Here is a 23,027-nt window from a genome sequence, read left to right as displayed (position 1 = left end):
AGTGAGCCACCAGGCCCGGCCATGCCCAAGGATTTTAACGACCACCTATCTGCTAAGAATTCCCAGTTTTTAATCTTGAGCTTACAGTTCTCCAAGCATCAGTCCCACCTATCTCCTCCACTCACATGATTCAACATCACCTCATTCCATCCGGCATTCCCTCTTCTCAGAAAACAGCCCATTACACATTATCCATCCATCCTAGTTTTTGCTTTAAAATCCTTCGTGACCTTTAAACATTCTTAGGATGAAGAAAAACTCTCTGACAATTTCTAGCTTTAACTTCTCTCCACCTTCAACTCAATATGTGGCACAAGGCCCTCTGGACATTACCTTTCTGTCATTTCCTCATATGTGTCACACACAATTTCAGAAGAAATTTTGTCATGCTGTAAGCATTACTGCATGTACACATAAGGAAAAGCCAAAGATGAAAGCATTAAGAAAAGTATTACTATTAGCAATTTTGTAAGGGAGCCCAGACTTAAAAATTGTCTAACTAAAAACATAGCAGATACTTAAGGGAGAAAACCTCATAAGTTTCCCAAGGTTAAATTTAATCTGTTCATAGTAGCAGGAAAAGCAGTTTTCCCTCAAGATTTTCATATCTGTAAGTGTCATCACATCTGCAGTCCTTGGTACTGCAAAGTCAAGGATAAAACTGTTTTCAGTAGAGGGTTACCTGTTGCAGGAGAGGGCTTAAAGCTTCATTTATTTTGGAAATAAGTATTAGGTTGTTCTTTACCTCAAAATGCTTTTTTCCCCAACTGAGGAATCTGGTGTGCTTAGATCTGCTTAGGTGCAAGACAGCAGTTTTGCTTTTAGCCATACAACAAGAAAAACAGAGATCCATGTTGAGATGTGGATGCTGGTATGTCAACTAAGCTCCCTCACTGAGAGATTCTCTGCTATATATCAGTTTTCCAGCAATGGTAATATATATTCATACCACAGCAAAATCAAATTAATACAACGCAAAGAAGTTCAATCAAATCCACGAATGCTACAAAGATCTTGAGTACTTATTAGTCAAATCTTCACATATGCAAATAAATTTAATTGCAAATAACCTCTAATTGCATCAACATATGACTTTCTAATGGTGAAGACAATTTATAGCACGACCTTTCTTACTATTGGTGATGGCTAATTTTATATGTCTTCTTGACTGAGTCACAGGGTACAGGTATTTGGTAAAACATTATTTCCGGCTGTGTCTGAGGGTGTTTCCAGTTGAGACAAGCTAACTTAGCTGACTGAGAAAAGCAGACTGCCGTCCTCCCCAGTGTAGGGGTGGGGGTGTTGGGGGGGGTGGGGCGGCATCACTCAGTCCAGTGAGGCTCTAAACAGAACAAAAAAGCCAAGGAAGCGAGAATTCTCTGCCTCAGCCTGACTGTTAAGTTGGTATACTGGTCTTCTGCTCTTGGACTGGGACTTATACCATTGGCACTCCTTCTCTGGCTATGGAACCATACCTCCATCTTTCATGGTCTCCAGCTTGTAGACAGCAGACTGTGGGACTTCTCAGCCTCCATAATCATGTGAGTCAATTTCTCACCGTGAATCTCTCATCCATCCATCTATCCACCCATCCACCCATCCATCCATCCATCCATCCATCCATCCATCCATCCATCTTCTTATTGGTTCTGTCTCTCTGGAGAACCCTAACTAATAGGGTATCATAAAAGTCCCATTGTATCATAAGCCATCATTTTAATATAATTTGCTACATTCAAATAGTTTTATTTTTTCAGAAAAGGAAGTATAAAATTTAAAAAACAATGGTTAGCCATTTAAAATGTTGGAGTTTTCATCCAGACATAAACACTCACTGTAAGAGACACATTCTAAAAGATCTTAAAACAGTCAGAGCAACCATACTGTGTGACACCCCATCCCATTTCTCCCTACTAAGCAAATTACCTTTAAAGTCATGTCATCAGAACAGGAGGCCAGGAGATTGCCAGTTGGGTCCCATTTGATAGCATTTACTTCATTCTAAAAATAACAGCAAATATTCACATTTTCATTGTATAGACTGGGTAGCTATTTGAATATTAAACATACATACTTTAAAACTATTCTGAAACGTTACTTGTTAACCACGACCACTTTAAAGTAGAAAAAAGGTTTCTTACCGTATGTCCTTGGAATGTTTTAATAGGTCTGTCTTGTCCTAATTTACAGACATGAATGCACATATCTGTACTACAAGAAGCAAAGGTGTTGTTGCTCTGCCAATCAACATCCAATGCTGGTGCTGCAAAAGAACAAATGTAAGGTTTGCATTTATTCCACATGTACTAAAATCCAAGAGTTTTAGTTTTGAACCACTGTTGACTAATAATTTACACTAATAGGCACTTAAACATTTTACTTTATAGTTTTTAAGATATTAAGAAAAAATTAAAATAAAGGTATCTATATATAACAATATTAACAAATTTCAATTTAGTTATTTCTAGGTGAGGCAGACCCTAAAAGAGAGTACACTGGCCTAGTAACTGGGAGATGAAAGTCCCTGAGAGCTGGCTCCGTAAATTACTAGCACTGGGTCTTGGGTTCTCTTTTATCAAATGATAAAATTAAACATGATATCACACTTTTCATTTCTAAAATCTGTGAGTGTTCAATGGACAAGAAGCCTCAGCTGTGTCACTGACTAATTAGTAGACACAAGCAAGTCACTTAACCTCTCATGATATATCCTCATCTAGAGTGAGGATTAACACACAAGTTGAGCACCCCAATCTGAATATTCAAAATCCACAATGCTCCAAAATCTGCACCTTTTTGAATGCTAGTATTCAAAAGTGGAAAATTCCACACATTAAATGCTTAATACAAACTTTACTTCATGCACAGAACTAGTGAGAATACTATATAATGATACCATCTGGCTATAAGGTGTATGTAAAACATAAATTAATTTCATATTCAGACTTGGGTCCCATCCCCAAGATACTGCCTTATGTATATGCAAATATTCCAAAATCAGAAAAATAAATAAATAAAAAGTGCAACACAATCATGGTCCCACTTAGATAAGGGATACTAAACTTGTACTATCTTTATCCTTAGTACACATGGTGAAGACCAGGTGAGGTAATGTATGTGGAAGTACTTTGTAAATTACAAGAGTTAGACAAATGTTATACTGAATATGTATCATTCCCATTATCTACTCAACTAACAAATGGAATACGGCATACGATTTCTAAATAATTTTCTTCTAAGCAACTTTTGTCAAACACCTCTTAAAAGCAAATGTCCCTTAAAATCAATGAATTTAAAACCTCCGAAGCCCCAAAGCAGGCTCGCATTTAATACTTTGCCTGAGTTTAGCTCTGAAATTATTGAACATCCTTTTCCCCTGCTGGAAGTTGCAAAGGATCTCCGTAATTAGCAACACAGATTACGGTAATGATAGTGAGTAACTGGGTTAAGCGAGTAACTGGGTTAAGCAACAGAAGCATATCAAAGACACTGCATTTAAAGCAGGGGTTGACAAACTATGGCACATGAGCCAAGAATGGCTTTTGTATTGCAAGGGTGGAGGAGTGGATCAAAGGAAGACATACAAATGTGAAGTAAGATTTAAAGTTCAGTGTCCATAAATAAGAGTTTTATTGAAACCCAGACAAATGCATTAAGTTGTATATTATCTATGGCTGCTTTTTCACTACAAGGGCAGAGCTGACTAGTGGCAACAGAGATCTTATGGCCTGCAATGTCTAAAATACTTTCAAGTCCTTTAGTGAAAGTTTGTCAACCCTAATTTAAAGAAAAAACTTAAAGGAGAAAAACAGGAGGGTTAAAGTTGAGCTGTGTGGCCAGGTGTGACTCAGCACTTTGGGAGTGAAGGCAAGAGAATCACCTGAGCCCAGGTGTTTGAGACCAGCCTGAGAAAGAGAGTGGGACCTCATTTCTAAAAAATAAAATAAAATAAAAAAATCAACCAGGTGTAGTGGTCCATGCCTACAGTACCAGCTATTGGAAGGCTGAGGCAGGAGGACTGCTTGATCTGGGGAGATCGAGGCTGCAGTGAGCCAGGACTGCACCACTGCACTCCAGCCTGGGTAACAGAGTAAGACTTTGTCTCAAAAAACAAAAACAAAAAGTTTAGCTATGTATACAAATTAGTAGAAATACAAAGCATTTAATAAAAGAGATTAGAGATGTCTGTGGAAAGGGAAAACAAAGCCACAAACTCTCTCATTGCGTATATCCAAGTATAACAGTAACTGGCTATGTTAAAAATGAAACATAAACAGGTGCTTCAGCAGTTAAACTTGTAAGTCAAGAGATATGTCATGGATAAGAACTTGTAACTATGGATAGGAGAAGTAAAAAGAATGCAAAAAGAAGATTTAAAGCATTTAGAACTCAGAAAGGAAATTTTAATCAGAACTATACTGAGACTTTTTTTAAAAAAAGACAAAGGGTAACAGGAAAGAGAAACTGATTTCATTGCCTGGCGAAAGACAAATCAGGTAAGCCCCAAATCTAAAAGTACTATGTACTAAAGAACAAAGAAGCTAATTGTAGTAATATGACCAGACATTAAAATAGTTTTGGATTTATTTCTACAATGAAAAACTAGGTATCAGGACACCACTTGGATTGAGTTAAGCTCATAAAGGAAATAGATTGGAAAGAAAATATTTAATGGGAACTTACTATGGAGGGTATATGAAATTTTGAATAACTATATTTAAAACATTTAACCCTCCCTCAGTCAACTTTTTAACAAACACAGTGCCATATAAAATTATTAACATAAATTCACCTTTTACACAAAATTTCAAATTACGAGAATTCCCAACAAAGTAAACACAGTCAAAAACCACACTTCAGAGCTGTCAGGCTGAGTAAGTTGTGAGCTGTACTTTTATACTAGTCATGAAGCAGCACCACTTTAGCTGGTGTTTGATTTTCCTGCCCATAAGCCTTTTTGCCTGTGCTTTAGCAGTGCTTCACTGCTAAAGGCTGCTAGGGACAAACTTCACGGAACTGCCTTGCTCTGCTGCCGCGTCCTCCCTAGAAGACAGGTATCCAAGCTGGTGGTGTGTACGTTTTGGGGAAGGAGGGAGGGAGGGGAGATCTAAAGACCTAGCATCCTTGGTTCAATGTAAGAAAAACTGTGAGGTGCAAGCTCCCCTCTGCACCAGGCTGAGACTGGGCCTTTCTTCACCAGCGATCACTTCCTTCCTTGGCTTCTTCCCACTCCCCCATCCTGCTTCCCATATTTCTTCACTTATTTCTCCTAAGAGGTTTTCCGCAATAAGTCATGTCACTCAAATGTTTGGCACAGGGCCTGCCTTTTGGGAGAACCCAACCTAAATCAACTAGCAAACAAAAATATGTGCCAACTTTATCAGCATGATGTGTGAACTCTGCCTCTGTTTGTGTGTATCACCATTTTTGACAGCAATGTGGATGACTGTCCTGTTCATTTGGCAGTCAACTCTCATTCGTTCCTTTCTGTACTCCGCCCTGCTAGGATGAGAAATCCAGGAGGGCTATTGTAAGTTATTTCCCAGGTTCCTGTGCCTAGTGGTTTCCAGGTGGGTTCATACAATGTAAGACATTGTCAGGAATTCAAAGTGAGGAGTCCAAAGTCAGGAGTAGTAAGACGACAGGCACGATTGCCATCATTTCAGACTGGGTGCTGTGCATTGCCTGGCAGCCTATCCTCTACACCCCAGTCCCTACGGGACAATCACGTCCTGCCTTCTCCTCTAGAGTCTTAGACTTCCTTCAATGAGTCTCTGGGTTACCTCCTATTCCTTAGTTTTTCACTCTTCCCAACACCTATGCAACTATTTCTTTGTATTAAATTCCCTTTCTTAGAGTGTCTGTCTGGTTTACACTCCATTTTCCTCCATGGAAGCTAATTCAGTAACTACTGTGCACTTTCATTTTAACATTAAATATTATTACTTAAAATACAATTCTAAAAATTTTAATGTTTCTTTGGTAAATAATCTATTGTTAACAAGTGCAAAAAATGGGGGAGGGAACGAAGCCTGAAAATCTAATTGATTTAGAAGACAGTTAAAGATACACTAAAATGTTATTAAGAAGGCCATATATCTGTCAGGATGTTCCAGAGGCGTTAATTTTATACAGGGCAGCCTGCAAAATGTTAGAGAGGAGGCTAATATAAACAAAAAGCAGCATTAAAACAAATAAGCTATTAGGTTCATAAAAAGAAAACAAAAAAACCAAACTACATAACCAAATCAAGATTGTTGAGATGTAAGAAATGTTGCAACGTAAGTTGTGTGATTAATGCTTCTGTGATATGCCTGCATCATAAAATACAGTGCTTACAGATTGATATAATCAAAGAACACATACCTCCTTATTTTATAGTTATTCCTAAAATGAGTCTTGATAGTACAAGGTTTTTAGAAAGAAAGCTCTAACATTTAAAAAAAAATTTTTATGTACCTGACAAGTGAGACAGGTGTGTTCACTAACACCGGTCTCATTTTACACATAAGAGGCTAAGAAAACTTAATTTTCCCAATTATACAATTTTTTAAAATCTTGGAGCTAAAGTTAAAATTTTTGTCTGCTCCACCCCTGTTCTGATTTACTTTCATTAACCCATGTAGCCTCCGTAATTTTAAAAGAAAAGGAACAAACCTCTGAGCGAAGAAGGATCTATTTATTACTGACTTCATTTTAAAAAAGCTTTATTGATATATAATTCACATACCAATTCACCTGTTTAAAGTATACAATTCAATGGATTTTAGTATATTATTAATTCATAAAATCTGTAGTCAAATATAAAACTTTCTAACTTAATTTTGATTTCTTCTTTGGCCCATGAGTTATTTAAAAGTGTGGGTTCCCGGGTATTTGTGCTCTTCCAGAGATGTTTCTAATACTGATTTCTAATTTAATTCCATTGTTGTTATAAATGTCATTTAGTTGGTCAAGTTACTAGATAATCTTCAAATCGTTTACAGATTTACTTCCTTCTTCCTGTCTTCTCATTCCATCAATTATTGAGAGAAGAATATTCAAATATTCAACAGTAATTGGAAGCTCAGTAATTTCTATTTCCTTTGAAGCTCCATCATTTTTTGCTTCATACATTTTGAAAGTGTTATTAAATGCATTGTCATTTTAAAATGTTTTGAATTGGCTGTTTAACATTGTATTAATAACCTCCTTTTTCCCTGTAAATCTTCTGAGCTTTGAAATCTAGTTTGTCTATTAACGTAGCCATTTCAGCTGTCTCTTGATTAGTGATGGCATGGTATACATTTTCACAACATTTTATTTTCAGTCTATTGATGTTTTTCTATTTTGAAGTCTATTTTACATAGGCAGCATATAGTTGAGTCTTGCTTGTTGATTTAATCTCACAATCTCTGCCTTTTAATATTTAGGCCATTTACACTTAATGTGCTTTGTCATAAGGTTACATTTAAATTTACTGTATTTCTGTTTATCTCTTCTGTTCTTCCTCTTTTTGTATTTCTACCTCCATCTGGATTAATTGGATGTTTTTTACGATGACATTTTCTTCTCCTTTGGTGGGTTCTTACCTGTAATTCTTTTTTTTTTTTTTTATTATACTTTAAGTTCTAGGGTACATGTGCATAACATGCAGGTTTGTTACATATGTATATCTGTGCCATGTTGGTGTGCTGCACCCATCAACTCGTCAGCACCCATCACTTCGTCATTTATATCAGGTATAACTCCCAAGGCAATCCCTCCCCCCTCCCCCTCCCCATGATAGGCCCCAGTGTGTGATGTTCCCCTTCCCGAGTCCAAGTGATCTCATTGTTCAGTTCCCACCTATGAGAACATGCGGTGTTTGGTTTTCTCTTCTTGTGATAGTTTGCTAAGAATGATGGTTTCCAGCTGCGTCCACGTCCCTACAAAGGACGCAAACTCATCCTTTTTTATGGCTGCATAGTATTCCATGGTGTATATGTGCCACATTTTCTTAATCCAGTCCGTCACTGATGGACATTTGGGTTGATTCCAAGTCTTTGCTATTGTGAATAGTGCCATTTTTAGTGGTGGTTTCAGGATTTACAGTGCACACCTTTAACTGGTCACCATCTACCTTGAGGTGATATTTTAAATGGGCTAAATACTTCATCTTATTTTCTGCCTCTCTTCCCTCCCCTACCTTTTTACCTAAGATTCTGACTACTTAAGTATTAGTCTGTCCAAAGTTGTATCACAACTCATTGATGCTCTGTCCCCACCCTCTTTTCCAGTCTATGTTGTCTGTTTTTGGATAGATTCTATGCAGCCTCCAAGGTCGTAAATCATTTCTTCCGCAGCATCAAATCTGTGGTTTATCCTATCGGGCCATTTTTCATCTCACATGTTGTTTTTGCCTCTAGAAGTTTAATGACATCTTCTGTGTCTCTACTTAGCTTTTTGAACATATAATACGATTAATCTTTGAATAATGTGAGGGTTAGGAGCACCAGCCCCCTGTGCAGTTGGAAATCTGCATAAAGCTTTTTGAATCCCCAAAATCTTACCAACTAATAGCCAGCTGTTGATTAGATGCCTTACTGATAATATAAACAGTTGAATAAGATATATTTTGCATAGTGCAGGAATTAAAAATTATGCAGAATGAATGAAGACAGACCAAAAAAGAGTATGTACTTTATGATTCCAATCATATAACATAATCTAATCTCTGGGGATGGGAGAGAGGTATTACTAAGGGACAACAAGAAATGTCTGAAGGTTAACAGATATATTCATCATCCTGAGTGTAGTAATAGTTTCAATGGTGTATACATAGGTCAAAATACATCAATTTGTTCAAGTAAAATATATACAGTTCATTTTATGTCAACTGTACCTCAATAAAACTGTTTTTAAAAACAAAAGTATGGTAAAAAAAGAATACAATGGGTAAACTGAAGCTCATTTATTCATAAAAATACTTTCATACTATGTACCTCATCAGGTTGTAGTCAGGACTAAAGGGGACAGAAAGAGCACCATCTCCAACACAAAGTTGGTACTAATCATATGGTACCTGCCAGCAACAGTACCATAAACATACTTACTTCAACTTTACATTACTCCTAGGATGTATGAGAAATTTTTATGATTAACAGCCAGAAGCCTGAGAGAATTCTGAAAACTAGAAGCAAAGGTAAAAACGAAGTACAACAGGTGAACAAAAATGTGTGTAAATGCTTATTCGAGTGGTGAGCTTTCATCAAGTGGAATTGTTTAACAATGTTTGCAAACTTATTCAGACACTACAGAAAAATCATTTTGCACCTTATTTTGCTTGTTTAGGCACACTAAACAAAGAATGAAAAAAAGCAAAGTGCCTGAAGTTGCAAATTTCCATTTTAAAGTTGATGCTGTGCCAATGGCTGTTTGTAAAAGGATGTCATCAAAGATTTGAGAATAACCAGGGTTATTGTTTTAGTCAGTCTCCAAATTAAAATTTTTTCCAGCACAACAGAATCAAAGAGACAGCCAGATCAGGTAATACTAAAACCACTGGGTATCTTGTTCCGGTTTAACATCATTTAGTTACTGCAGTCAGGAAACTCACTGAAAAGCGGTGCAAAGGTTCTAGGCTGAAATGGAGCTCAGGCACAAAAATATGCCTGGCTCTCTACTCAAGCTGAATGTCTGGGTGTGTGGCTGTATATCATGCAGGACAGAGCACCATTTTCGAGGTGGGATTAATCAGATAAAAGTACCAGATTGAGTATTTCTTAAAAGAGAAATCCATCTAAGCCACCAACATTCCAACAACATTGGGAAAGTCTATTGTTCACTTCATGTAGACAGACGCTCAGGTATCTCGATCCAAAATGAGAAAATGACAATACCTAAACTTACAGGAGTCTATGTAGTATTTTCATGTATATCATTTAGTCTTATCCCCATAACAAATAGGCATTATTATTATTATTATTATTATCCCTCATTCACAGATAGTGAAAAGGAGGCTCAGAAAGGTTAAGTGACTCGCTCAGTCTTAATGCTTCTTAAGTGGAGTGGAACTGACATTCAAACTTAGATTTTCTGATTCAAAAATCTATGTTCTTTCCATTAAATAATGCCACCCCTAATTGCACCAGGCTGCAAATGCTTTCTTTATGGTGCATTTCACAGAAAACGTTTGATGATCCTCTGACAATTAAGAGTCTGAATGTCATGGAACATCAACTCTCGAAAGGACTAGTAACAAGACTGATACTTGATATTTCAACATTTAAAATAAATTATATGCTGTTAGAAGTTTTATTAGAAAAACAGAGGCAAGCTCCAGCTTTCACGTAAATTATAAGAAATTTACCTGAATGAAAAGGAAACTGTTGCTTGGCTTCACCAGTATGTGCATCCCAAATAATTGTAGTCTGAGAGTAAAAGGAAAAGAAAAATAAACTCATGCAAAGAAGTTTATCATAGATGCATAAATTATATGCCTAACTGTATTAAAGCAATATACAATGTCAGAGTGGATTTAATTTTAAACACTTTATCCCAAATAGTATCACAAGGCTATACTCCACTTTGGGAGCAAATGACTATTAAGTAGTTTGGTTTTTCCCTGATGATTCTGCATCGGTCAACTTACTTCAAATAACAATTATTGGCAGTCTACAAAGCATGAGGCATTGTATTAGATTTTGCTTTAAAAACTCCATTGCAATAGTACATTAACGTAAGATTCCTATAGATGTTTACTAAGAGAGTAAGTTCTTGGTTAACAATGCAATCAGTTCTCAATATTGAAAGATTTTAAAGGCTCATATTTACACAAAAAGGCAGCTTTGAATTTTGGCAATACTTAAAGCAAGAACCTCAAGTATTGTATAGTGGCAGTGACTATCAACAGGACTCAATCTCTCTCCTTCCCAGCCTACTTCACTTTTCTTCCCCTTTTGCCACTTTTTTTATTGCTCTCTGAATATAAAGAGTGAACCAGTTTCTCTTCACTTCCCTGTTTGACACCACACTCAATTATTATCATGTCCCTTCCTGGATTAAGATAATCTTAAACCCTTATTTAGGAGGAAGAAGGTCGTATTTCCAATTCATCTATATTCACCAGCCAAGTTAGATGAAGACTAGACAGTTTCTGCATTTCATATTAGCTTCAATTAAGTACCAGGAGTTTGGCTAACAGACCAGCTCTAGAATTTCCCATGGATTCACTCCAGAGCCATGTTCATTGGTGAGACTAACTAGAAACCGCAGAAGGGAAGCAAAAAGTGCAGGAGGTATGACATTGGTTATGGCTCAAATTCCAGCTAAAATTAAAAGTGTTCACATAGATAAAAGGATAAAAACATTTTGATAAACAGATTCAGGAATGAGCTGATAGACCTAAGAAAGTATTTCTATCATAAATTCATATTTGAATTTCCCAAATAGGAATGTTTATGTGATTGGCAGCTAAGACAAAACACTGCTTTCAATTAAACCCTGTAATACATTCACCTTTACAGAACTTAATGAGCTTTTACCTTGTCTACTCCAGCACTTAGGATGAAATTTCCTTTCTTATTCCATTTTAATGCAAATATAGGGCCTTTATGCTGCCCTAAGGTGCTAGCAAGGTTACCTAAAATTCAAAAGAAAAACATTAACATTACTTTAAATTTTCTAACTTCAGATCAACAACAAAATAAAAAGGAAAATTCTTCATTTACCATCTTTAGTCCATATTCTGGCAAACCCATCATAGGAACCAGTTGCTAGAAGTGTACCTTCACTCTGCCAGAGAAAAACATTTCTTTAATTATATAATCTAGATACGGTTTATAATTTAATTGTTGTTGAAGTATCTCATGTTTAAATCCCAGGTACAGAAGAGAATGAAGACATTCTCTGCTTCAAAACTTGCCAGTTTTGCCTACTTGTGAGTGCCACTAAAGGCCCATGAAACCCTTTCACTGTTGTGAAGCTAGCGTTGTACGGGGACCTTATATCCAAAGCTCAACAATTGACAGTAATAGCTCTTGACCAGGATCTACATCGTCCCGCCTCATGCATGCCCAAAGTATTCTCACAGACTCACACAACTAACAATGAAGGTAGGGTGGTGGATTGGGGCGAATATCAAATTCATAATCTTAGAATGATTTATTAGAAGTAAAAAAAGGAAAACTTTAAAATGTGATTAGAAGGTTTTATATGGCCCTTCCTCTAAATCCTGTACTGTCTAAAACAAAGTGTGTGTGTATGATCCAAACAATATCATTGTTTCAAATGATCAGATTCTTAAAAATTTGAATGTTCCTTTCTATTATTAATCCCTTCCCACTATGAAATATTTGCCAATAAAAAGAGCAACACAAGCAAAAGAGCCAGAAAAGAGCGCAGGCTGACTTTATAGTTAATGAAGTAAGAATAACTGCCTACTTTACCAGGAGGAAAAGTCCATATAAATTTCTCTCAACTTATATTCCCTTGCTACGCGCCTTGCCTCGATGAATGGTGTAATAAAAGGACAGATCTAACTAACTCTATGCAAACGCAAAAGTTACAGATTATAGTAAACAAGACTATTGCTAGAATTACTAAACATTACTGGAGAATGAAATCCTGCATTACTTGACATATTCTTGACAGGTTTTGGTAAGGGCATTCAAAACAAGATCACCTATTTCACATCTCTCAAGCCATTTTAGCAGTATGGCTAAGGCTAAGTGACAAACAGAAACAAATGCTGGTTCTGGGAAATGCAGACGCAGTTCTGCTAAGACATGGCAATCCCTTAGGGCTCTATCTGAAGAAGAAGAGGAGCCATGTTGAAGTCAACAGTAAAAGCTTATTTCCAGATTCTACACAATGTTAAGTTTCCTCTAAACTATCAGTCCCTAAATGTTTTAGTTCATGAACTGCTCAACTAGGAAAAGAATACTTTAAAGATGAGAAATCTCATAGGCTCTCTTGCTTTAGCCACGGAAAAGAATCATTGATCGAGGATGATGTTTTCCAAGCTCACCGTGATTAACACATTTTCAAAAAGCCCACACTTTTCAAAACTATAAAATGCAGTTCAGAACTACCAAGCTCAACAAACCAATATTCATTCATTAACCATCCTTTTCAGTGTAAACTGTAAATTTCATTAAATTAACATGACCAGTGGGCCAGGTAGCATAAGAAAGCTATAAGATGTCTGAACTAAGATACAATAAGGGCCCATATTAAGAAAATAATTCTATCTTGATCCTACAAGTAAATAATACTACAATGTGCTAAACCCCTTTGGAATTTTTAGAATTGTCATACGGAGGGGAAGAGTAAACATGCTGCTGGCAATTTCGGAAGAAAATGCTAAAAATACCTAGTTACGATTTCTAAAAAAACATGTCACAGAAACTGAGAACTTTAGTGGGAATAATGATTTTAAATATAGATCTCATTCCTTGGGAAAAGAATTAGAAGATCCTTTAGAAAGCCCACAAAAGGTTGTTAAATAGAAGAGAAAAGAACATTCATTTGCTGAGGAAGAACTACTATCGTGAGATATTCTTTGCAATGCTGAAATAGATCTAAGAGGTTTGGAGGCGGGGCGGGGGCTAGCAGGGTGAGGTAAGAGATGTATTTATAACTAAATGGTGAGAATTTATCAACAATGAAGTCAAAGTTTTTTGTAAGTCAGAGTAGTCAAGTTGTCCTGAAAGATGTTGAATCATACACAGAATCAGAGAATTAGAAGATTCCTACAGTGGGAATAAAATTTAGACGTTATCTAGACTAATGATCCCTAAAAGGAAATTGGTAATAAAGTTGTAACAGTTCACAGAACAAAGAGAAAAACAAGAACATGTTTTCTGCTACATAGAATTCTTTTATCCCCCAACTAAGAACTCGGTTGTTATGGATTTAGTATGTTGTTTGTTATTATGGTAAGAATTTTCGCCTATTATCTCAAATATTTAGGTACCATTTTCACAGATCTACTTGACATTTAAGGAAAACGAAGTACAGAGTAAAAAGTAACAACTTAACCAAGGAGATGCTGCGGGATACACTGAAGAGCTGGACATTGTACCCTGGTCTAAGGCAAGTTTGTGTCTTTAACACCACAGTGGAGGAGAGGGCTGGCAGACGATGACTCCCAGTTTGTTGTTACTAGTTAATAAAACCCCAATTTCTGAACAAATAGACAAACCCTGCCATGAGTCTAAGGCTCTGAGGGTTAGGTATACTAGTAATTATATCCATCATGGATACAGTGATACTCACATTCCAATCTAGAGATGTGACATCCTTGTTGCTTGGAACATCTTGCCCTCCTTCTCGTATACAATGTCTAAGTACTAACTGTGTAGAGCCACTGGTGCTGTTCTCACTAAGATTCCATATTCTCGCTGTTGAGTCTCCAGACCTATAAAAGCATGCAATGTATTTTAAATCCTCATGACATTCTCAACTATCAGAATCAAGGCAACATATTTACATCTGAATATTAATAAGGCAAATAAAAACTAAACTACCACAGATTTTCCAGTATTTTTCCCATTCTACATGTTGGGACCCCCAAGCGTTCTCGAAACAGTAAGTTTAATTAAAAATTCTACAATTACTTCATGAAGGAATAAAACATTTACAGAGACAAAATGGCCACAAATAAGCAACAACAGAAAACCTGAATAATGCATATGTTTATAAAACGCTCAGTAAGATATTTGTAAAAGCCATTTTAGTATCACTTTGAGAAACACACCCTGATGCTAGGAGATCACTAACAGGGTTCCAGGCACAGATGAAAACTTCAGATTCATGGCCCCGCAACACAACTGCTTTGTTAGGAGGGATTTCAACATCCCCATCCACTTCCATCATATCAGTATGATTATCTGCATCGTGAAAAACAAGTAAGCAATTCCAGTTAGGCAGTATTACAACATGGCGGATGGGTGAATTCTTAACTAGCAAATACCTTCCTTTATCACATACAGTGTTAACATTATCAAGTTAAGCTGAACATGACTACACAGTCTTAGTCACATAGAAAATAAATTCTTACCTTTAATTAAGTATTGACCATACTTTTTTTTTTTTTAAGAGGGATGGGGGTGGGGGTGGGATGCAGACTTTAAATGATTAGACTTAAACATGGATAAAACGATAAAGTGGTTTGAACTAAACATAATGTCTACCAGTACTATTCTGAGTTTCTGCCAGTAGGGGTTGCTGGTATCATTCATATAACATGAGTTGCCTTTCATCTCAATGTCAGAGCTCTATGGTATTTGTTGATAACTAGTATTACAATTTCATTTAGAAATCAAATGTAGATACAAAAATTCATTTAATGATGGGAAAAGGGCTTCTAGATATTTTAAAAAGAAAATAAAAGTAAATCTAGCTTTTTGGAGCTTCAGGAATAAAAATCTGAACTGTGTGATACAAGTTAAGGAAACAAGTTGGTGCAAATAACAGACGAAATTATTTTGGCATAGAAGATGGGACATTCTGTTAAAGCAAATTATTTCCTCTGAGAATAAATTTTTAAAAATTCTTATCTCCTGGGACCTTCCTGGGGGATGGAGGGTGGGAGGAAGAGGAGGATCAGAAAAAATAACTATTGGGCACTAGGCTTAGTACCTGGGTGATGAAACAGTCTGTACAACAAACCCCTGTGACATGAGTTCATCTATTTAACAAATCTGCACATGTATCCCAAATTAAAAGTTTAAAAAATAAATAAACCATGTAATTAAAAAAAAAGATTCTTGTCTGAGCTCACTTGCTATAGTATGTGCTCCATTCTCCTCCCCATTTGCTGTGTTTTCTCCATTTTTTGCAGATCCTTGTTGGCTGGCTGCAGCTGCGGCAGCTGCAGCAGCTGCTGCCTGTTGCTGTGCAAGCTTATCTCTATAAGCTTGTTGTCTTGTTTGTACTACATCAGGCATTACGGCATCTATCAGGGACAGAGACTCTATTGGTCGACCATCAAACAAGGTACCATCCTGGATTTGGAAAATTGTGAGAGAAGAAAAATCAAAGGCAATATTTAAAGTTATTTGTATTTATACAAAATCAGAAATGAAATGAAAATCTTCATTCCTAGAAAAACATTTTGAGGAACTTGCTGAATTCATATAAGAAGTCCGGAGGGAATAAAGAAACTACAAGCAGCAACTGGAAATGACTGCTTAAATTTTCCTTTTTATTTAGTTCACACTATTATTACAGTATAGAGCTGTACAGATAGAGCTGAAATGAAAGGGATAAGATGTAGGCCACGCTGATAAAAAGGTTTATTAATTATCGATTCTGAAATTCTGTTAGTCAAAGCAACAAATATGGAATAGCTCATATAATGATCAGAGGCCTGGTGCCCCATTATAGTAAATACCTCTTTTAAAAAACTAAAAACTTTGAGCTAAAAAGTTTCTTGTGATTTGATTCAAATATTAAAGCAGAAATAGACTTCATGAGCTATAGTGCTCTTGAATATTAGGGAGTTGTTGAAATTTCCAAAGCTCCACTTATTGATATTAGGAAGTTCCTAATAAAGAGTTCTCCAAGTAAGCACAAGAAGAGACACAAACACAGAGCAAGTCAGAAATACAAAGAGTACAAATTAGCTGGGAACATGCATATGTGAAGTCTGGTTCACTTAAACAGGTAAACGCGTACCAGTGACAATCTACAGTGTCATCGCAGGGTAATGTGAGCTGCAAAAACACAGCACGTTTTTGCAGTGTTTCTGAACTGCAATTGTAACGTAATATTTGAGGAACGGAGGAAAGTATTTTAACTTATAAATAATTTTAAAAAGATACTACACCCAACACAGATACACTGTGGAATAAGCGCTATGTCAAATTTACACACGTTGTAAGAAAAAATTTAGTTTTGTGTTAGTGGATTTTCACTCAAAGAGCTGAGGAAACAAACAAAAAAATCCATTTTAGTATATTATGTAATTTCTAATTCTAATAATAATCATTGATACAGAAATCATGGATACTTCAGTTTAAAAAATACTCGCAAAAGTGGAACATGTTAATCTCTGAAATAAAAGCAATGGGAAAAGCTCCACACTATACACAAAAATTTTAAACTAGGCTGGGTGTGGTGGATCACCTCCCAGCATTTTGGGAGGCTGAGGTGGGCAGATTACCTGAGGTCAGGAGTCAAGACCAGCCTGGACAACATGGGGAAACCCCGTCTCTATAGAAATACAAAAATTAGCTGGGCGTGGTGATGGGTGCCTGTAATCCCAGCTGCTCAGGAGGCTGAGGCAGGAGAATCGCTTGAACCCAAGAGGCAGAGGCTGCAGTGAGCCGAGATTGCGCCACTGCACTCCAGCCTGGGCAACAGGGCAAGACTCTGTCACACACCCAAAACAAAACCAAAACCAAAAACAACATTTTAAACTAGACCAGGGGTTTACAACCTTTTTCTGTAAAAGAGTAGACAGTAAATATTAATTTAGGCTTTGCAGGTCATAAGGTCTCTGTCACAACCACTATTCTGTCAAAAGTAGCCATAGACAATATGTAAATGAATGTGGCTGCGTTCCAATCAAATTTTATTTACTAAAACAGAGAGCAGCATTTGGCTAATGGGCCACAGTATGCTGACACCTAAGCCAAACAAACTACTCACATGTAGTCCTTAGATCAGCAGTACCATCCAGAGTTGGCTTCAACTATAAACTAGTTTAAATTAGGGTGTATTCAAATAATGTGAGAATTTACAATTTTCAGGCCAATAATTATGATCTTAGCATTCCACAGCACAATGCTGTTAATAAAAAATATTTCTTAGTGTTTACTTATAAAAACAGATGAAGGCAAACAAACTACTAGGCGCCAACACCTTGCCGGTGCAACTTGACTACTACATTAGGGATGAACTGTCTGCACTTTTGTTAACCTTGTGAAGCTAAAGTCAGAATACTGAATAAGCAAGCAAGACAGCTGACTTAACGGCATATTTAAGAGTAAAAATTAGTACTTGAAGTAAGTCTTCCTTACCTCATTAATACTAACTTCTGCTTCTACATACTGTAGACCTTTCTGGATGATAGAAATCAATGCAGCAGGTGGGACGAGGGCACCATTTATATTGGACTGACTGATATGGCTTTCTATACCAAAGGTAAATGCTGAATGAGAAAATCCTAAAAACAAAAGAAAAGGCATGAGAATTTATTTTCCTAGTGGCAACATTCTAAATGACACACAAAAAAGATCACTATAATGTTACGAAATCCCATTCTAACCATTTAAAATCCCAGACCAGTATGCTAAGGTCGTGTGTGTGTGTGTGTGTGTGTGTGTGTGTGTGTAAACATGTCAGCCTTTACATATTTTCTTTTTCTCTTAATTACTTAAAGCGCTCTTTAAAATTTCTAGTAAATACTTGATTATATAGCTTCGAATTTTCTAAAATGTAGTCATAGTACACAACTTTTCTTAACAAAAAGCAACAAACTTAAAAGGTAAAACAAGTCTTTGGAAATCATGTAATTCAACTGCTTCACTTAAGATAAATCAGGCGAAGACAGATTGTTACATTTATTATTTTTGTAGTATATTTTAACATTTTTTACATCTAGAATTAAGGAAATTTATTTCAAATTTTCTTTCATCCCAGTTCAAGTATTCAGCATTTCTCAAAAATGGTACACATAATACGCTTTAAATAGGAATTCATTCATTCTGAATGATCTTCATTTACTTCATGCAATTGTTAACTACTATGTAGTTATAATTCAATAATGTCTTTAAAGCAATCTAGCACTCAGGTAAAATCTGAAGTATTTAAATTTCTACATATAAACTGTCAAACATCTGATAAATTCAGTATTTTGGAGCTCTTTGAAACTACTTAGGAAAACTAATAAAAACTAATTAAAAATAAATTTAAATAGTAAAAAATCATAATGGTTAAATACCATTTTATGTATGAATTAAGTGCTTTAAAAAATACCAATTCTTTGCCACTTAGTATTAACTCATCTATATGAAATATTTAAGAAATGAACAGCTAGCAAATGATTATCTGGTTTATAGGTCTCTATTAGCAATTACTTAGTTTTAACTTGAAATACTTAAAACCAAAGCACTTACTTAATAAAAATCTCTCTATGCTGGCCTTGCTTTTTGTGCATATCTGGTCAAAATTCAAAGGTAAAATTCTAATAAGCTGATAAACCAAGGATTGTTATTTACTGAAATAATAACCATGATTTATCATTAAGTAGTAATTTTTATAAAGTATTTTAAACAATTAAATTGTACATGTAATACAAAATATTAATAAATATTTATACTAAATAAAGGAAATAAATATGGGCTTATTTTGGGTCTTGGTTAAACTGATTTAATCTATATAGTATCTCTGTTGGCTAGACTGTCTAGTTTTTCAGTGTTTAGTACATATCTTTTTTGGATTTTGTGCTTCCACTCTTATATTCCTTGTGGTACTGATAAACAATCTAGTATAAAATACTGTGGGCTCACAAACAGCATGTGGCTAGGAAAATTTGGTTATTTGATAGTCAAAGTACACCTAAGTTGATTTTCCTCATAACCCCCACCTTCTCTCTTTGGAACACCTAACCCATTATGTTCACAACATCTAACCCACAGTGGAAAAGGTAAGCGGAAAAATGTTCCCTCTAAGACCTTGATTTTAGCCCCTGATTTTGCCCATAGGCAAGATCATAATTAAATGCATTTACAATTTTCACCTTAACCTGAACTTACAGAGATAGCTAAGAAAGATACCAATGGGGCGAGGGGTGGAGAAGCACCATTTTGATTTGTCCCTATCAAGAAACCCACAACTACCCGAATATGAGTAGATTTCAGATCACCAAGGTAGAAAACAGAATAAGGATGAGGGAGGATGCGGAGAAACAATGAGACACAGCAGTAAAATCCTTAAGCAGTGAGGATGGAGATTCCTGTTTTCAATTATATACCCCCTCCCTGAATAAATTCACAGTAAATCATCCATAGTAAAAACAGCCAAACAGCTTAAGAGATTTAAGAAAACTTTGAGACAGAAGATATCATTTATGGAGGGCCTATACCATACGCTAGACACTGTGCACAAACATATAAGTTTATTATTTTATAATCTAATGGAAAAACACAACTAATAAATGAGAAAGTACAGATTCAAATTCATTCAGAGACTCTACTATTCCTCTTGAACAGTTAAAATATGGTCAAGGATAAAGCTAAGGGAGAGAGTGGGCTCCTGTTTCCTGACAGAAAGTAAAAGATGACTTTTGTTTTAAACTCAGGGTCCTGGAAAGTGGTTACACAGTGCATGAAACAATGAGCCATCTTACTGCCATATTTACTGCCAAGGTTTTGAAAGTGTCTTGACTTATATAATGCTTATAAATTTGTTTGAAGTACATGATTTCTGTACACTTTATTCATGGCTGTAATTTAAATAGTCAAAATTGTTCAATTTAGACTCTATTTAATTAGCTTATAGCGTTTAAGTTTAAAGTAATAATATGTTCAAGAATAGCAGGTGGAACTGTGCCAATTTCCGGCTGGAATGCTGCAGATATCCTGAATTTGTTCTGTCAGACCAGGAGAAAAACTATCACAGGTGCTTACATGCATCTGAAGGTACTGCAGATGTACTTAACGGTGCTCTCAAATAGCAACAAAACATCCCTGAAGTAGTCCTTAGCATTGTTCTGGAACTTCTCATTAATGTTTACCCTAGAGAAGTTCCACACTTAAACGTTCTGCTTAAATGTTGAATTCAACTAGAATATTGTATTTATTTCTAGCCATGGCATTACATAGCAGTTTAAAATTATGATGTTTGAAATTACTTTTCTTCTTCCCCTCCCTAAAACTACTTTTCCTTAGAAACCTCTGATCTCATTTCACTACACCTGAAACTCATAGTCATCCTAACTCCCTGTTCTCTCTCGGTCCCTGGTATTTGACAGTTTACCAAATCCTACCATCCTACTCCAAATCCTACCACTCTATACCATCTGTATATGCTCATCACCTTACCTTTTCTGCCAGATCTGTGTGTAGTCCCCATTACACTTTGCTATATACATTTCTTTCCCCTCCTCCTCAATTCAGTATATATGCCAAGCTACAGCTAGACTATTACCTGTAAAACAAAAAACTGGTCATATCACTTCTTGCTTGAGAATTTTCAATGATCCCCTTGGCCTTCATAATAAAGGTCAAACGCCTAACTATGGCACACAGTTGTTTTTGTAATCTGGCTCCTGTTTCTCCAGTCTCATCTCAATACTACACACCCCCCGTCTCACTCCCATTACACAATAAATTCAAGTGGTGGCAAATAGATATAATTTGAATATGCTGTGTTATATATCACGCCTCTGAGCCTTATGTGCTCCTTTGCTCTTTCTCCTATCGAATAGAGGTGAAATCCTCTTTCACTATACCAGGGCTAATCAGTCTCTCCTATGCTGATCCTAAAATTTCTCTATGTGTGGCACTTACCACACTGGTTATCATCTCTGTGGCTATGGTTGTTTGCCTTTGTGTGAGTACTAGACTAGGATCCTGATAAAAGGGTTTATGTCTAGTAATCCTTTAATTCTGGGAAACTAGCACATTACCTGAGTCAACAAGTACTCAATAAACATTTTTTAAATTAGAATGCAATTATACTATAATGTATTTTGGCATATCAAAAAAAATCTGTGACTCCAGAAAAAGCATATGACTTAAGTCTTCCTTGGAAAAATCTAAAACTTGAACTAGTTTCGTGCCAGAAGCTATTTCCATTTATCTGTAAATATATACGCAGAAAAGGCTTTTTCCAGGGACAGCTTTTGATTTATATAATAGGAGGCAAAAGAGACCACCTAAATCTGTTAAATGTTAGAATCCGGCATGACCATCTAAAATAGCATCCCTTCTTTCCAAGGGTAAGAGCAAATCTGATAGTGCCTCTGTAATCAAGTACACTCTAAACACTGACTAGGGTATTGAGATTTAGGGAGTAGAAGAGAGACTCCAGAAAGAAGTAAGTCTGAAACACATGAAGTATATAGCCATTCAGTGACAGAGACAAGCAACAGCAGCTGGTAGGGAGTGGGGTGGCATGCATGAGATCACAAAACAGCCATTTTCTATAGATTGCTTGTTTCAGGAAGTGCTTTCTGCTTGTTTCAGGAAGTGCTTTCTGTAAGAATGTTAGGGACTGTGTTCTCAAAGGAGAGTTAGTCATATAGAGCCTGCCAACTCTACCTTGCAAATAGGCAATACAAGAGTAAGAAAATGGACCCTGAACACCAAGGTTATGGTACAGGATGACTAGATGAGACAAACTGGTGAAAAAGGCAAAGCTTAAATATGACCACAACATACTGCATTGAAACGAAAATCTGATTGATCCAAGGTCCTATTTAAGCTTCAAGTCAGAAAAACCTAGCAAAATTATACTCATGTTCTCATCATCCAATGCTTCCTTGACTCCAACTCTGCCCTACAGATCCAGACATTAGAAAAGGTAAACAGGATGGGGGAAAAAATGACACAGGAGATCTTTGTCATTGAAGAGCTAGACCTAGTACTTATACACAAGCCATACAATTTCGTGCCCTAACTTTGCCCTTAAAAATACATGTAACTATGAACATTTTAAATAAATAATACTTTCTGAAATAATTTTAATAGCATCGTAATACTCAGCCAGTAAATTATTCATGTCATAGCTGGACCTTTGAACTTTTCCAATGATCACTATTTTAGAAGAATCTTGCCTCAAATATCTATATGTATAGGCTTTTGCCATGTACAATGTTTTTTTTTTTTTCTCTCTTTCTCCTTAAGATGGATTCCCTCAAAAGCTGAAGGGGATATAAGCATTTTAAAGAAGGTTTTCATCACTGCCAAATTGCTTTCCAAAAAAATTATACAAATTAATAATGTCAAAAGCAATTTACATGTTTCCTTATACTCTCACTATGCTGGCTAGTCCTAAAAAACAAACCAAAAAAATGCTAACTAACACTGAACAAATTCTCTGTTTGACAACTATTA

At 36.1% G+C, this 23,027-nt stretch overlaps 1 protein-coding gene across 9 annotated transcripts in view; it reads right to left on the bottom strand.

Annotated features, from left to right (window-relative positions):
* The window catches only part of TBL1XR1 (TBL1X receptor 1), a 181,997-nt gene that overhangs the window by 15,612 nt on the left and 143,358 nt on the right, over positions 1 to 23,027 (bottom strand). For all 9 annotated transcript variants that reach the window (XM_026454902.2, XM_023184788.2, XM_023184792.2 and 6 more), the window contains 9 exons: positions 17,988 to 18,133; positions 15,746 to 15,968; positions 14,720 to 14,852; positions 14,239 to 14,380; positions 11,691 to 11,754; positions 11,505 to 11,602; positions 10,331 to 10,391; positions 2,142 to 2,263; positions 1,927 to 2,001 (listed from right to left, as the gene is read on the bottom strand). In XM_026454902.2, coding sequence (XP_026310687.1) covers positions 1,927 to 2,001; positions 2,142 to 2,263; positions 10,331 to 10,391; positions 11,505 to 11,602; positions 11,691 to 11,754; positions 14,239 to 14,380; positions 14,720 to 14,852; positions 15,746 to 15,911 — 861 coding nt within the window. In that variant the 5' untranslated portion in view covers positions 15,912 to 15,968; positions 17,988 to 18,133. The remainder of the gene's footprint in view (positions 1 to 1,926; positions 2,002 to 2,141; positions 2,264 to 10,330; positions 10,392 to 11,504; positions 11,603 to 11,690; positions 11,755 to 14,238; positions 14,381 to 14,719; positions 14,853 to 15,745; positions 15,969 to 17,987; positions 18,134 to 23,027) is intronic.

The sequence above is a fragment of the Piliocolobus tephrosceles genome, chromosome 2 (assembly GCF_002776525.5).
Source record: "Piliocolobus tephrosceles isolate RC106 chromosome 2, ASM277652v3, whole genome shotgun sequence".
Lineage (NCBI taxonomy): Eukaryota > Metazoa > Chordata > Mammalia > Primates > Cercopithecidae > Piliocolobus > Piliocolobus tephrosceles.
This window is presented reverse-complemented; position numbering and strand designations above follow the sequence as displayed.